Here is a 13511-nt window from a genome sequence, read left to right as displayed (position 1 = left end):
AATATTGAGTTTGTGATTACCTGTAACTTCCTGAAACAATAATTCTTTCTATTGGCGCAAATATTATTGAAACTGCATCAGCCACCTAATCATGAGACCAAACTGAGAAACCTCCTGCCAATTTATTTCTCGAACGTTAAGCTATTGTGATGCATTTCAGGAATGCACAGTCAAACTATCGGTTCTCGTACATACAAGAGCATCTACTGTCAAGGCCAGTTGTTTTCAACAAGTGCATAATGACAGTTGCAAGAGTGACTTGGCGGGTCTACCGTTCATCTTACTCAATAAAGTGAACAATAACGAGATAAACTTGATCTATTAATTAACTGAGGAAGTGATATGTTTGAATGCAGTCCTTTGGTAAATTCGTCAATGAACGGTTAGCCATCGTGTCGAATTGACGACAACATTACTTTGTAAAAACCAGTTTTTTTTATTTATGTATTTTTTTTAATTAGGTATTGCTACTTTTATACTTTGGTAATGACAGCCATGAAAAAAATAATAAAGCAAACATTTTAGTTAAACACTTTTTTGTTTAGTAATTCATCTGTTATATATACGTGTTTATATTACAGGTCATCGGATAATACCCTGCGCATTTAGAACATAATTAAAATACAATGGAAAGAGAAAATTTACTTTACGTTTATAAACAGCCAAATAAACCTAATTAAAACCATCGAGTAAATTTTAAGCTTGTTTTAATTTTAATTTTTTTTTTCAATCCCAACCAACCCCCGCCATTAGACCTGCAAAGAAAACTCGAGAGAAAATCCACGTAAACATCACTACTCACGTTTCTATCCAAGACAGGATGGTCGTAGTCTAATACTTTGTTGACAATGATATCGCCCGTAGCTTCATCGATTCGAAATTTCTGCTCTCCGTTGCCATGGACGATGTGATATTCAAAAAGGTTCACTGAAGGGAGAGAAGGGAGGAATTAAAGCTACATCGAACTCTGAGCGGGGTCGCTTAAATTATCGAGTCCTACAATCTAACGGCGGAAGCGATAACAAGAAAATTGTCTTTATTCTGTTTACCACAATTTTACCTTTATTTGTGGATAGTTGTTAAGTGTGATATTAGCGGAGAAAGAAATGAGTTCCAGTGCGGAGTTTCGTTTTCCTTTGATTTATTCGAGTCTTCCCTGAATAAAGCATGAAAAGGCAGAAGCTCAATCTGTTATGTAAGCATGCAAGTACTCTACTTGTTTTATGCCTTCGTATACGATTACACAGGATGCTGCATAATAAAAGACTCCGTGAAAGAAAGTGAACAGACAGAATTCAGAGAAGAAAAAGAAGACGAGGAGGAAGAAGGAAATTCTTTTGAAGTGAAGCTGCAAGGTGGAAAAAGATCTTATAATGAGTGGAGTAGCAACTATAAAGCGTTGTAAAGGGAACAAAATTGAGAAAAACTTATCTGGAAAGAAATAAATTTCTGAAAAGAAGTCAGAGCAAGAGCGATAATTTTTTCATTGTAGTGTGGTAGAGACAGTTAATTACATTTACACAAACTGACGTCGGCTACAGCAAAGATGAATCGCGTTAATTTACTTCCATTTCTGATTGACGACTAACGCCTTTCTGGACAAGTTCAGGCATATAGATTTAAAGGAAAAAATGCAGGCAGAGATACACTGAGAAACAGTGACTGACAGTCAAAAGTGAGAGATAATGTAGTTCAGCGAAGCTTCCATTAAAGCTCCAGAGAAATAAATCCGATGTGACTGAAAAGAGCTTAAAAAAAAAAATTAAACACACTTTCATTAAAATGCACTAAAAAGTGAAAAATAAATCTTTTGAGACTCACCAGGATTTTCTTACAATTAATCATGTCTACAAAAATAGAAGCGTGGGCGCCAAACATGGAAAGAAGCGCTATAAGAAAAGAAATAGATTTTTTTCTTGTTTCTTGTACCATTTTCTTCCATGTTTGGCGCCCACGCTATTTTTGCAGACATGATTAATTGTAAGAAAATCCTGGCGTGTCTCAAAAGATTTACTTTTCACTTTTTAGTGCATTTTAATAAAAGCGTGTTTAAAAAAAATTTTTTATACATATCTTTTTATTTTATACATTTTAGTTTTGACAGAAACTGTAACCGATTTATGATTGTAGCTAACGAAATTGATATCGTGTCGAACCAAAGAAGGTTTGAAAAAACCGAAGTTATTTACCGAGTCAAAGAATTTGTGAAAAATCCGAAGATACTGGGAGAAGTCACTGTAGGATCACTAGAGGTCACTGCTGGCCTACTGATCATGTAAGGTTGTATTGTCACCGGGATTGAGTGACAATGCAAAATTTCAAGTCTATCGGATGAGGGGAACAGGTCGAAAATTGAGTTACAAGATTTGGCGACAGACAGACAGATACAGAAGTCAGGTTAAATAAAAGCATGTAATAATTAAAACCAGAAAATAGTTTCCCAAAATGTGATGACATAAAACGTTTGCAATGGCAAAACCTTCTCGATTGACTTATTACTTCATATTAATCTAGTGTTACAGCAATAAAGATATCAATGTTAATGTTTTTTTAATGAAAACATAAAATCCTTGATCCTTTTATGATTGTTTTAACTCAATTTGTCTTGCAATGTATATTGTGCTAAGAGGCTAGTCGCCATGCTGCTGCTGTTAGGGTTATGAACATGAACATGTGTTAGTTTAGGGCAGTGGTTCTTAACCTGTGGGGAATTCCCCACTGGTGGGGAATGGCGGAGTTGCCAAGTGGGGAATGACCGGTCGGACAGAAGAACCACTGTCTTGTTGTCACATTTCGTGAATTTGTTTCCACCCACAAATAATCGATAGTGCTTCAAAATTTAATGTTGACTTACTTTACAAATCACAACCATTTACAGACTGTTTTAATAACAAAACAACCAATATATGAGGTATTGTAAGTCATGTTTGGGTAAAAGTGACAACACTGTTGGGTTTGAAATGTCAACAGCGGCTCCCCGCAAACTCACTCCTGTCGCGTCTCTCCGTGGTGTAACAGGTGGGTAATTACTCATACGTGTATATATTCTTATGGTTATTTTATTTAGTGTGTGTGTGTGTGTGTGTTATTCTGTGATGATGCATGAATGAAAAACCGTTCCACGGAATTCATGTAATACACTGTGACTATGACTATGATGGCCGTGTCTTGAGACCGAACAACACAATGCCACTTCTGTTGTTCGTTTTTTGTTTCTCTCTTGTATGATTGTCACTTCTTTCTTTTCATTTTATTTCTCTTCAGGTACCTTATTATTACCTATTTTTTTCCTTATCCCACAGATACATATCCCAAAGATCGAGATGCCGAAAAGAAAGTACGACGACAAGTACCTGGACTACGGTTTCACGTTTTGGAGGGCGTGATGAGCAGCTGCCGCAGTGCGTCATTTGCCACAAAACGCTCAGCAATGATTCGATGAAACCCCATCAACTGAAGAAGCACCTCTCCAATGTACACCCTGAGTTCGTTGGCAAGGAGAGGCAGTTTTTTGAATTGAAGGCAAATTACTTGAAGAACATGAGGATGGACCAGGGCGGAAAATTTCAAACTGAGTCGAAAGCGATAGTACACACATCGTATGCTGTTTCTCTGCTGGTGGCGAAGGCGAAGAAGCCACATAGCATCGGAGAGACGCTCATAAAGCCGTGCCTTGTGTCGTGCGCTGGCATTTTGCTTGGCGAATCTGCGGTGTCGAAGATGAAGCAAGTTTCTCTGTCCAACGATACTGTCAAGTCCCGCATCTTCGACATGTCGTGCAACATCAAGTCGCAGCTCTTGGCAAAGGTCAAAGCGTCTCCCGTCTTTGCAATTCAGCTGGATGAGTCCGTGGATGTGGCAAATTTGTCTCAACTAATTGTCTTCGTTCGATACGTCCACGACCAAAGCATCGAAGAGGACTTGCTGTTTTGCCGCCCACTGGAAACAACAACCCAAGCCGCCGACGTCATGCAGCTTGTCGACGCCTTTTTTGAGGAGGAAGGATTGGACTGGGGCAAGCTCGTCCATGCCTGCACAGATGGGGCTCCTGCTATGTTGGGTGCGAGGTCTGGATTCGCGAAACTACTGAAGCAGAAGAATCCCAAGGTGGTGACCCTGCACTGCATCATACATCGAGAAGCGCTCGCATCAAGGACGATGACACAACCGCTCAAAGAAGCGCTTGAGACGGCAATCAAGTTGTAATTTTGTCAAAGCGAGCGCCCTCAACACTCGACTATTTCGACGGTTGTGCCAGGATATGGAATCCGACTACGAAGGACTGCTGTTCCACACTGCCGTTCGCTGGTTATCGAAAGGCGACATGTTAAATCGGCTTGTGCATTTGCTCCCCGAAGTTACACAATTTTTGGAAGAAAGGAACAAAGGAGATCTGAAAGCTGCTATTTCCGATGAGGCATTCCAGTGCAGGCTGGCACTTCTTGCAGACATGTTCAGTCACCTGAATGAGCTTAACCGCAAGCTACAGGGCGCGGACTCCGATATAATCGGGCATCGAGACAAAGTGAACGCCTTCGTCTCAAAACTTGAGTTGTGGCGAGGCAAGTTCGAGACTGGCCGCAGCGCAACGGCTTTTCCAACGTTGGCGCGAATCAGCGAGACTGCTGGTGGCGTCAGCGACGTTCTCAAGAACGAAGCCATCATCCACCTCAACAGGCTGCTGGACGAGTTTCAGCACTATTTTCCGGACTTCAAAAGCAACAACCCAATGATGGAGTTCACGAGGGATCCCTTCAGCTTTCGAGTTGACAACTTCCCGAAGGAAGCAGAAGACATCGAAGATCAGTTTCTTGACCTGGTGCATGACTCCGCAGCAAAGGCTGTTTTTGCGGAGAAAAGCCTGAACGCATTCTGGGCCACTATGCATGGTTCGTATCCTCGCGTTGCTGTGGCGGCGCTCACACTACTGGTTGCATTTCCCTCCACGTACCTGTGCGAGTCGGCGTTTTCGAGCATGGTTGAGATCAAAACCAAATCGCGAAACCGCCTGATTGACCTTGAATCTGATTTGCGCTGCGCCATTTCAAAAGTGGAACCGAACATTGAGACACTCGTCAAGGCGAAACAAATGCAAAGTCTCATTAACCTGTATGCGTCTAGTGTTGCATTTTTGTATGTTTTTATGGGCCAAATAAATTGAGAAAAAACATAACGAATCTTTTCATGTGTATTTTATTTCCATGTGATAACTGTTTGTAAAAAATCTAATATATGCAAAAAAAATTAAAGGCCGTAAAATGGCACAAAAAAGCAAAGCGTATATTTACGTATTAAAGTTAAACACTGCATGGGTTAAACTCGAATTTGTCAATGACCGATGCTTTGGTGGGAAATGGAGAGTTGGCTCACTGAAAAGTGGGGAATTGGAGAAAAAAGGTTAAGAACCCCTGGTTTAGGGATATCAAAAGCAGTACTAGTAGTTGCGGTGGAAACATGACTCCTGCTGGAAACGGCATTAAGCAAGAGACAAACCAGCATATGGTTGACAGCAGTTCAGTGCAGAAAGTTCTGGCAATGGCAATAATCATTCCAGGATTTGCTTCAAATATTGTGTGCTTGGAATCCTCATTTTTTAGTTAATTCAATCAACAAATTCAATGTCATCTTTAAATTGTAATTAAATTTTAAATTTGTTCCATTCTGATGACCCAAAGGGATGACTCCATTAGGTACATACGGTCACAGGTGAGAGAAAGAAAGAGGAGAATTAACATCTTTTACTATTTAGTCAGATTTCTGTTGACGAAGGATTACCCTGCTAATGAAAACTTCCTAAAATTTAAAAAAAAAAAAAAGTTTAAAAAAAAAAGGAAAAAAGTAGTAAGCAAACAAGAAAATATCCTTACCGACATCAGAGTCGTTGATGGCTAGCTTGATTCCAGTGGACTTCCCAACTTCTCGATTCTCGGGCAGTTCCACTTCATAGACGCCGTTCAAGTAATCGAAGACAGGAGGAACGTCATTTAAGTCTTGTACCGTTATCCAGTAGATCGTCATCCGCTCGTGTGCTGGCAGAAGAAAACGAGAGATCAGAGCGACCGCTGAAAGACTAACACGGAGGAGAGCTGAGAGAAAATACTATTTAGTGTTAATGATGAGTAGCCTAATCCTTGCGATTAATGAATCTGAGATATGTATAGTAAGACACTACATATTGTAGGTGTTTATGACCGACTTGACTCGTTACCATTTGCAAAATGTAAGAGAGAGTGGTACTTTTGAATAAAGGCTTTATACATGAAGTGGATGAACAGCATGAATACAATGATATTGAACCATTGCCAAAGTGTCCTTTACTGTGGTTTTACTTGTCAGCTCACATGTGACATCAGCACATTTTTCAAGATGAATTAAATGCAAAGCATTTGTAAACAGCAACGACAACAAGCAATATATTATAAAATTACCTTTCACTAGACACATACACAAATTGGAAAGAAAACTATAGTTTTCAAGTATTTAGAATACAAACCTCTCTATTAGTTTACAAATTTCACATCTACTTCTCTTACCAGGGACGCCATCTGTCACTTTTATGGGGATTTTGTACTGCTTGAACTCTTCTCTGTCCAAGGGCTCAGTCGTCCACAATTCTCCGTTCGTCTTTAGCGCGAATTTCTGCCTCACATCCCCTGAAGCCATTGGGTCGAAAGAGTATCGAAGCTGAAAAGGAAAAAATGAAGGGAACATTGTGACAAAGGAAAAGTCAATCCCACGTCACTAAGATATACAAAAAGAATCGCTGTTTGTTTCTTAAGTTATCGTTTACTTCATTTTCCATTACACTGTTCACAATAAGGAAGACATGTCGCAGACGACAATATCGCTATAAACTTGTTTTTCGTATCAGCACTAGAATTAACAAGCAATCTTCCATGAGGACCGGGATTTAAGTCGCCTTGATTCAGATAAATTTAGTCTGTCCCCACTAACGGAAGGGGATGGTCAGTTCGAGTGCATGTGCGCAATGGGCGAGGAAGTTTCGAGTTCGAAGATCAGAATCAAGCTTTAAATGCGTATTTTTCTTATATCCTGAAGCTAAAAACATTTGGAACTTAATTTACTAAATATCTTTCACTTATGGACTTTACGTTTTCCCCTTGAGTTCGATTCTGGGGATTGCTTGACTTTTATTTAAACCCCTGTATTTGACGACTTTAGGTACATGATCCCTACCAATCAGAATTTTTCAGCCCATGAAGTTATTTCTACGAAATTCTGAATATATAAATAAATTAGAACATTTTTACTGTCCTATTTTATTGGCATAAAATACGACAACGGGAAACAATAAACCAATTTCTTTTTTCTTTTGAGAGTTCGAAAATAATTCATCGAAGCTGCCATAAGCTTTCTGAAAAGATGAGTCATATTCGACCTCAGTAAAACAAGTAGAAATAATGAAGGTTAAAAGTTCCGAATATAACATCAACAGAAACCCTCAGACCTGAGGAGTGCTCTGTCCTGTACTTTACGTCTGAACGTAGCGCTGACGTTGTCCTCGCATACCTGTATGTATGCGAACGACAGACTCATATGGGTATGCTGCTACACTCTACAAAAAAACCAACGAACCCAGGCCTCCGCCCCAATGGATCCAAGTGAGAGTTCTGCAGTGGATATTTCCGTCCGTCGTGCCCTTTCGTACTGTTCGGCCTGGAGGGACACTACCAAGGCAATCGAGGCGTCGACGCAGATGCTCATCAATACGACATTTCTAAGGAAATGGCATGCCGATGAAAATTCAGCAACGGAAATGGCATCATCAAAGTTTATTACCGAATCCGTCAGCACCGAAAACACCTGGAAGATGAGAAGCCATAAAAAGGATAATAGAAAATATATACGTCACTCCCGTAACGCACGTTGGGAAAATCTAAGTGATAATTTACTATAAATATATGAGAACAAGCCAGGTCATCATGAAAGGTAACCCGTCGCCCTTAGAAACAGATTTGAAGGAAAGTAACGCCATCTGCGAATCTACTGTACATGCCCGATGGATGGTGCCACCGCTCAAACATCGGGATTACGACATAGCGCCTCCCATGTCATATACAGGAAGGTGTTGTATTCAGTCACTATTACTATGAAATCGAACACCTACTCACTATCATTATACGGATAAAAGTAATAAAAGATTTGGCCCCAAAAGCAATTCCGAGGCTGAGAGAGAGAGAGAGAGAGAGAGAGAGAGAGAGAGAGAGAGAGAGAGAGAGAGAGAGAGAGACGTCGCATACCACCACCCGAACAGACCCTTTTTTGTCTGGATGTCAATCGCCAACGAGAGAGAGAGAGAGAGAGAGAGAGAGAGAGAGAGAGAGAGAGAGAGAGAGAGAGAGAGAAGAAACGCAACTAACCAACCGGTGCCAAGCACCAATGAGATGAAAGCAGAATATTCACCCATACACCGGACCAAGCCATAACATATCACTCTACAGCAGTTGGGGATGCACTAGCACAAACGCCCAAACTCGCCGATCAGCACAACCAAGATCCCAACAACTGCTTGCACCACAACGCTTAAATAACCAGCTCCCCAGCTAGAAATGCCTGTCCACCTTTGTATTTCATTTATTCTTTGGTGTATGTGACCAAAATGTAAGCGTAATCGAAATGTAAGCAGTACAAATAAACGACGAGCGCAGGATATCTTTCTAAGTTATTTGCAAATTTATTATACCAGTTACCTGCTGGTGAGAAGAATATAATACCAGAAATAGAGAAGACTACATAAGCAGAATGCTGCTGAACCATCAACTGTTTTCAATAATAATAATAATAATAATAATAATAATAATAATAATAATAATAATAATAATAAACTGCACAAAGCAAGCAACAAAGACAGGAACCATTTACTCTGTTTAAAAGGAACCTCTAAATTGTAAAAGTTCTTTTATTAACAAAGCTGCTGATGGAAAAATAGTATTTATGAATAAGAAAAATAAAGAAAAAACTCCAGTTCTCATTAACTCCAACAACGAAAAGTTTACTACGCAATGCATCTTGCAGCTGACAACGACTGTCTCTTTCTCAAAATGAAGTGCCAGCGCAGCTGACCTCCTGGTAAAAGGAATGTCTTCGCTGACATGAAATTCATACCTGGATTTACCAGAGAGAGAGAGAGAGAGAGAGAGAGAGAGAGAGAGAGAGAGAGAGAGAGAGAGATTCCGTTCCTTCCATGTGGACTAGGTTTATAACTGAAAGTATGTTTCATGACTTCCGAATGCTATTAGAATGGAACTTATTAGGTGATTTGGGTTGAGGATTTTCGAGGTTGATTTTATGTCTCCAGCGAGGGACAAGTTAAGTATACCTTATTTAACCAGACCACTGAGCTGATTAACAGCTCTCCTAGAGAGGGCTGGCCCGAAGGATCAGATTTTCTTTACGTGGCTAAGAACCAATTGGTTACCTAGCAACGGGACCTACAGCCTATTGTGGAATCCGAACCACATTATACCGAAAAATGAATTTCTATCACCAGAAATAAATTCCTCTAATTCTTCATTGGTCGGACGGAGATTCCAACTCGGGCCCAGCAGTGTGCTAGCCGAGAACTATACCGACCTGTGCAACGAGGAACTTCCAGCGAGGTACAGATGTTAACTGGAATTGTGTTTGTAGTGTGTACACGCACATACACATTAACACACACACGTATATATATATGTATATATACACATACATACATATATATATATATATATATATATATATATATATATATATATATATATATATATATATATATATATATATATATATATATATATATATATATATTTAGCCACAAATTTAATAAGCACTTTATTGTTCCTTGGGAATAACTTACACCCAAGGGGGAATTATAGGCTATAAGTGCTGAGAGAGCACTAATCACATTAGGAGAAAATTTTTCGTGAGGTATAGTGAATTGGATAATAAACGAAATTTGTAGTTATATATTTGCGTGTGTGTGTGTGTGTATACATATACATATGTGTATCTATATATATATATATCTTTTCTTTTTATGAATATATATATGTATATATATATAATATATATGTATCTTTTCTTTTTATGAATATATATATGTATATATATATATATATATATATATATATATATATATATATATATATATATATATATATATATATATATATATATATAGGGTGAACCAAAAGTAGGTGGACAGTAGATGATAACATTTATTTTGAGATACATAACAATTGTGTTAGCTAATACAATTAAATTTTTATAAATAATTATTACATATACAATGAAATTTTATTGTATACAATAATACAATATAAAAATATTAAAAATATTAAATATACATATATATATATATATATATATATATATATATATATATATATATATATATATATATATATATATATATATATATATATATATATATATATATATATATATTTTCATATATATTGTATATATATACAATAAAATATATATATATATTATTTTTTTTTGTAATAAATATTCTGCTGTTCGACCACTCTGCAGTATTTTAGTAGAATATAATCAAAACCAAAAGAAAGACAAAGCCAGAGAGGAGCTCTCTCTATGAAAAACAGGGAGAGAAGCGGGCAGGTTGTTGTGTTCAAAACTCAACCGTTCCCAGCGGTTTATAGGTTTAGTTTAAGGACCTATTCAACAGGTAGGGTTACCAGGATCACCTTTAATTAGGGTACACTTTAACCTCCTTTTCCTGTGAACTGTGTATTGGCAAGTTTTTGCCATTTTTTCAGACTGCCTGCAGGCTACGAATGAATGGCTGTTTACAACAACAACACCAGGACCCGTGTCCTCAACTCAAGGTCAGTCAGACAGAGAGAAAAAGGCAGTCCTAGAGAGCACACTCGTTCATGCTCCTACTCACTCTGCCCTTTGTCCTTTTGTCTTTTTAATACTCAATGGAACGATGTTACGTGTTTTCACAGACCCCGGGGTCAGTTGCAAGTGAGCATGCAGCCTACATGAAAGGTAAGTCTGGAAATGACAAGTGTCCGCCGATCTGCTGGTATTTCACCCACTGTACTTCCATTTTCATTTTTCCCCTCCTTAGCCACTGACTAAAGATCCTAATGGAACCATATTTCCTGTATGAAGTCGAGTATATGAATTATAATTAGTATTGCATAGTGAGACTGCAGTAATTAAGGATGAGGGAGACAACATTTACAAGTAAAATAATACTCAGGCAAGACTTGGAACCTAATCATACCTTTGTTTGGAAGAGGAATAGCCTTAATAATCTAGGAAACTGTGTATGAGCTCGATACTAGGGCTATTAGCTACTGCATCACAGAATTTAACGCAAGTGAGATTTTACTGTGCCTGAAGGGGACAAACTGGCGCATGTAGATTACCCCACTGTAACAATTCATTTTCATTTGTTGGACTGGGTGGGTAATCAATGGGTTTTAGTTAATTCACTTTGTCCCAGAATTAATCAAATACTCAGGACCCTAGTTCCAACTGGCGACCTAATCTAATTAAGTTAATTGTCTATCTTTTGGGGTAATTTCCAGCTTTAATTGATAGGATTATGTGGGTTGTAGGTAAAGCAGGGCTATATAAATTACAGTAATTAAAAATTAACTCATCCACTGAATGACGCATGTAACAATATATATATATATATATATATATATATATATATATATATATATATATATATATATATATATATATATATATATATATATATAAATATATATACATATATATATATATAAACAATATATACATATATAAACAAACCATTCCACCTACTGTTATATACTATAACCCTAACACAAACACACCCATTCCACCTACTGTCCATCTACTTTTATATATATATATATATATATATATATATACATATATATATATATATATATATATATATATATATATATATATATATATATATATATATATATATATATATATATGTAATATATATGTATGTGTGTGTGTGTGTGTGTGTGTGTGTGTATATGTGTGTGTAGCTAGTATGTGGGGCCTATATTATGTGCATGAATGTCGAATTACTTAGAACGAACAGCCTGAGAACACGACAAGTCTCGTAGCATGCAGCAGTTTTTTCATTTTATTTGCCTTTGTGTCTGAGGCCCTATCACCCTATTCACATTTATCCCATACAATGTATGTCCTTCATCCAACATTTTTCAACTGGTGGCAATATAAGAGAACTACAAACCGAACTCGATGAATTTCAAAACGTAGCCTTGACTAACCCGGCAAAAATGGGAGGATAAATTTTCGGTTCTTTGAAAACATCCAGCTTTTATGAAACGGCTGGAGGTAAATCGCAATGCAATCGACATTCTAAAGTGCTATTTCAACTGGTATGGTTCCGGGAGGTTGGTCTTTCATTTTGAAAGAAGCTGTTTTTATATTTGCTTTTTTTTTTTTTTTTTTTATTCTCCAACTATAAATTTCTCGATTCTTCCAGTCTTCAGACGGAGAGGAAGAGAGAGATGTAGAGAAAGACTTTAGTTCTTCGAACACACGAAATTTTCTCCTTCTGTGTCCATCTCAACCTTATTTCTATAACAACTTGCTAAGATTTAAGAGGGGCTGTACTCTTTTGGTGTCGGCCCATTCAAAAGGAGAACTAATCACAATTTTAAAGAAAATATCATGTTTCCTAAATAACATTCCACCAATATCCACGAACTCTGCAAAACTATTGAGAAACAATCTCCAAGGGACGACCTCTTTTGTATTCGGAAAGTGCACTGGGTTGTGTGGCCCTCGGCTACCGAGCAGAAAATTTTAAAACAAACTGAACAGTGAAAAATGCGCTTCTTTTCACGGAGGCCGGGTCAGTGTAGGTGAAAGAGTATAGATATAGGGCTCAAATATAAAATCCATTACATAAGTGTTGTACACTACGTAATTCATCTCAATTCGGTTTCCAGTAATAGCCAGTAGAAAACTATTGCAGTTCCGGTAATCTTTTCTACAGAAAAGGGAAATTATGATCTCTAATTGTCCTTTTTTGACAGGATTTATAAACGATAAAAAAATGAAAAACCATAAAAAGGGAATAAAATAATATATAACGATGCATCCGTGGATTATAATAAGGTTATGTGAAATAATGGATGTTCATCGTTTGGTAAAAATAAATAATTCGAAAGTGTTTAGGGAAAGGAGAAGACTTAGAAAGAACTGGATAGATGGTATAAAGGTGTATTAGAAATGAAGGGCCACAGTTGTCAAGAAAATGGAAGCATGTATAAAGGTGCAAGTGAATATGCACTGTGTACAGAGAGTTTCAAATGTATGATAAAATCCTCTAAGCTAATTCTCTGGTACTTTAGCTACTGAAGTTTGAATGAGGTTGTGAAGGTAGTACTGTATAGTATAAGGATAATAAAGTAACTGACTCATTTATATGTGTATATATATATATATATATATATATATATATATATGTATATATATATATATATATATAT

General features: G+C 37.4%; 1 protein-coding gene across 1 annotated transcript in view; it reads right to left on the bottom strand.

The window, feature by feature from the left end:
• Positions 1 to 13511, bottom strand: part of LOC136854445 (DE-cadherin-like) — a 212880-nt gene that overhangs the window by 106442 nt on the left and 92927 nt on the right. The window contains 3 exon segments of the mRNA XM_067130738.1: positions 803 to 927; positions 5868 to 6029; positions 6534 to 6684. Coding sequence (XP_066986839.1) covers positions 803 to 927; positions 5868 to 6029; positions 6534 to 6684 — 438 coding nt within the window.

The sequence above is a fragment of the Macrobrachium rosenbergii genome, chromosome 29 (genome assembly GCF_040412425.1).
Source record: "Macrobrachium rosenbergii isolate ZJJX-2024 chromosome 29, ASM4041242v1, whole genome shotgun sequence".
Classification (NCBI taxonomy): Eukaryota; Metazoa; Arthropoda; class Malacostraca; order Decapoda; family Palaemonidae; genus Macrobrachium; species Macrobrachium rosenbergii.
Note: the sequence above shows the minus strand (reverse complement) of the source record. Positions and strands in the feature narration are given on the sequence as shown.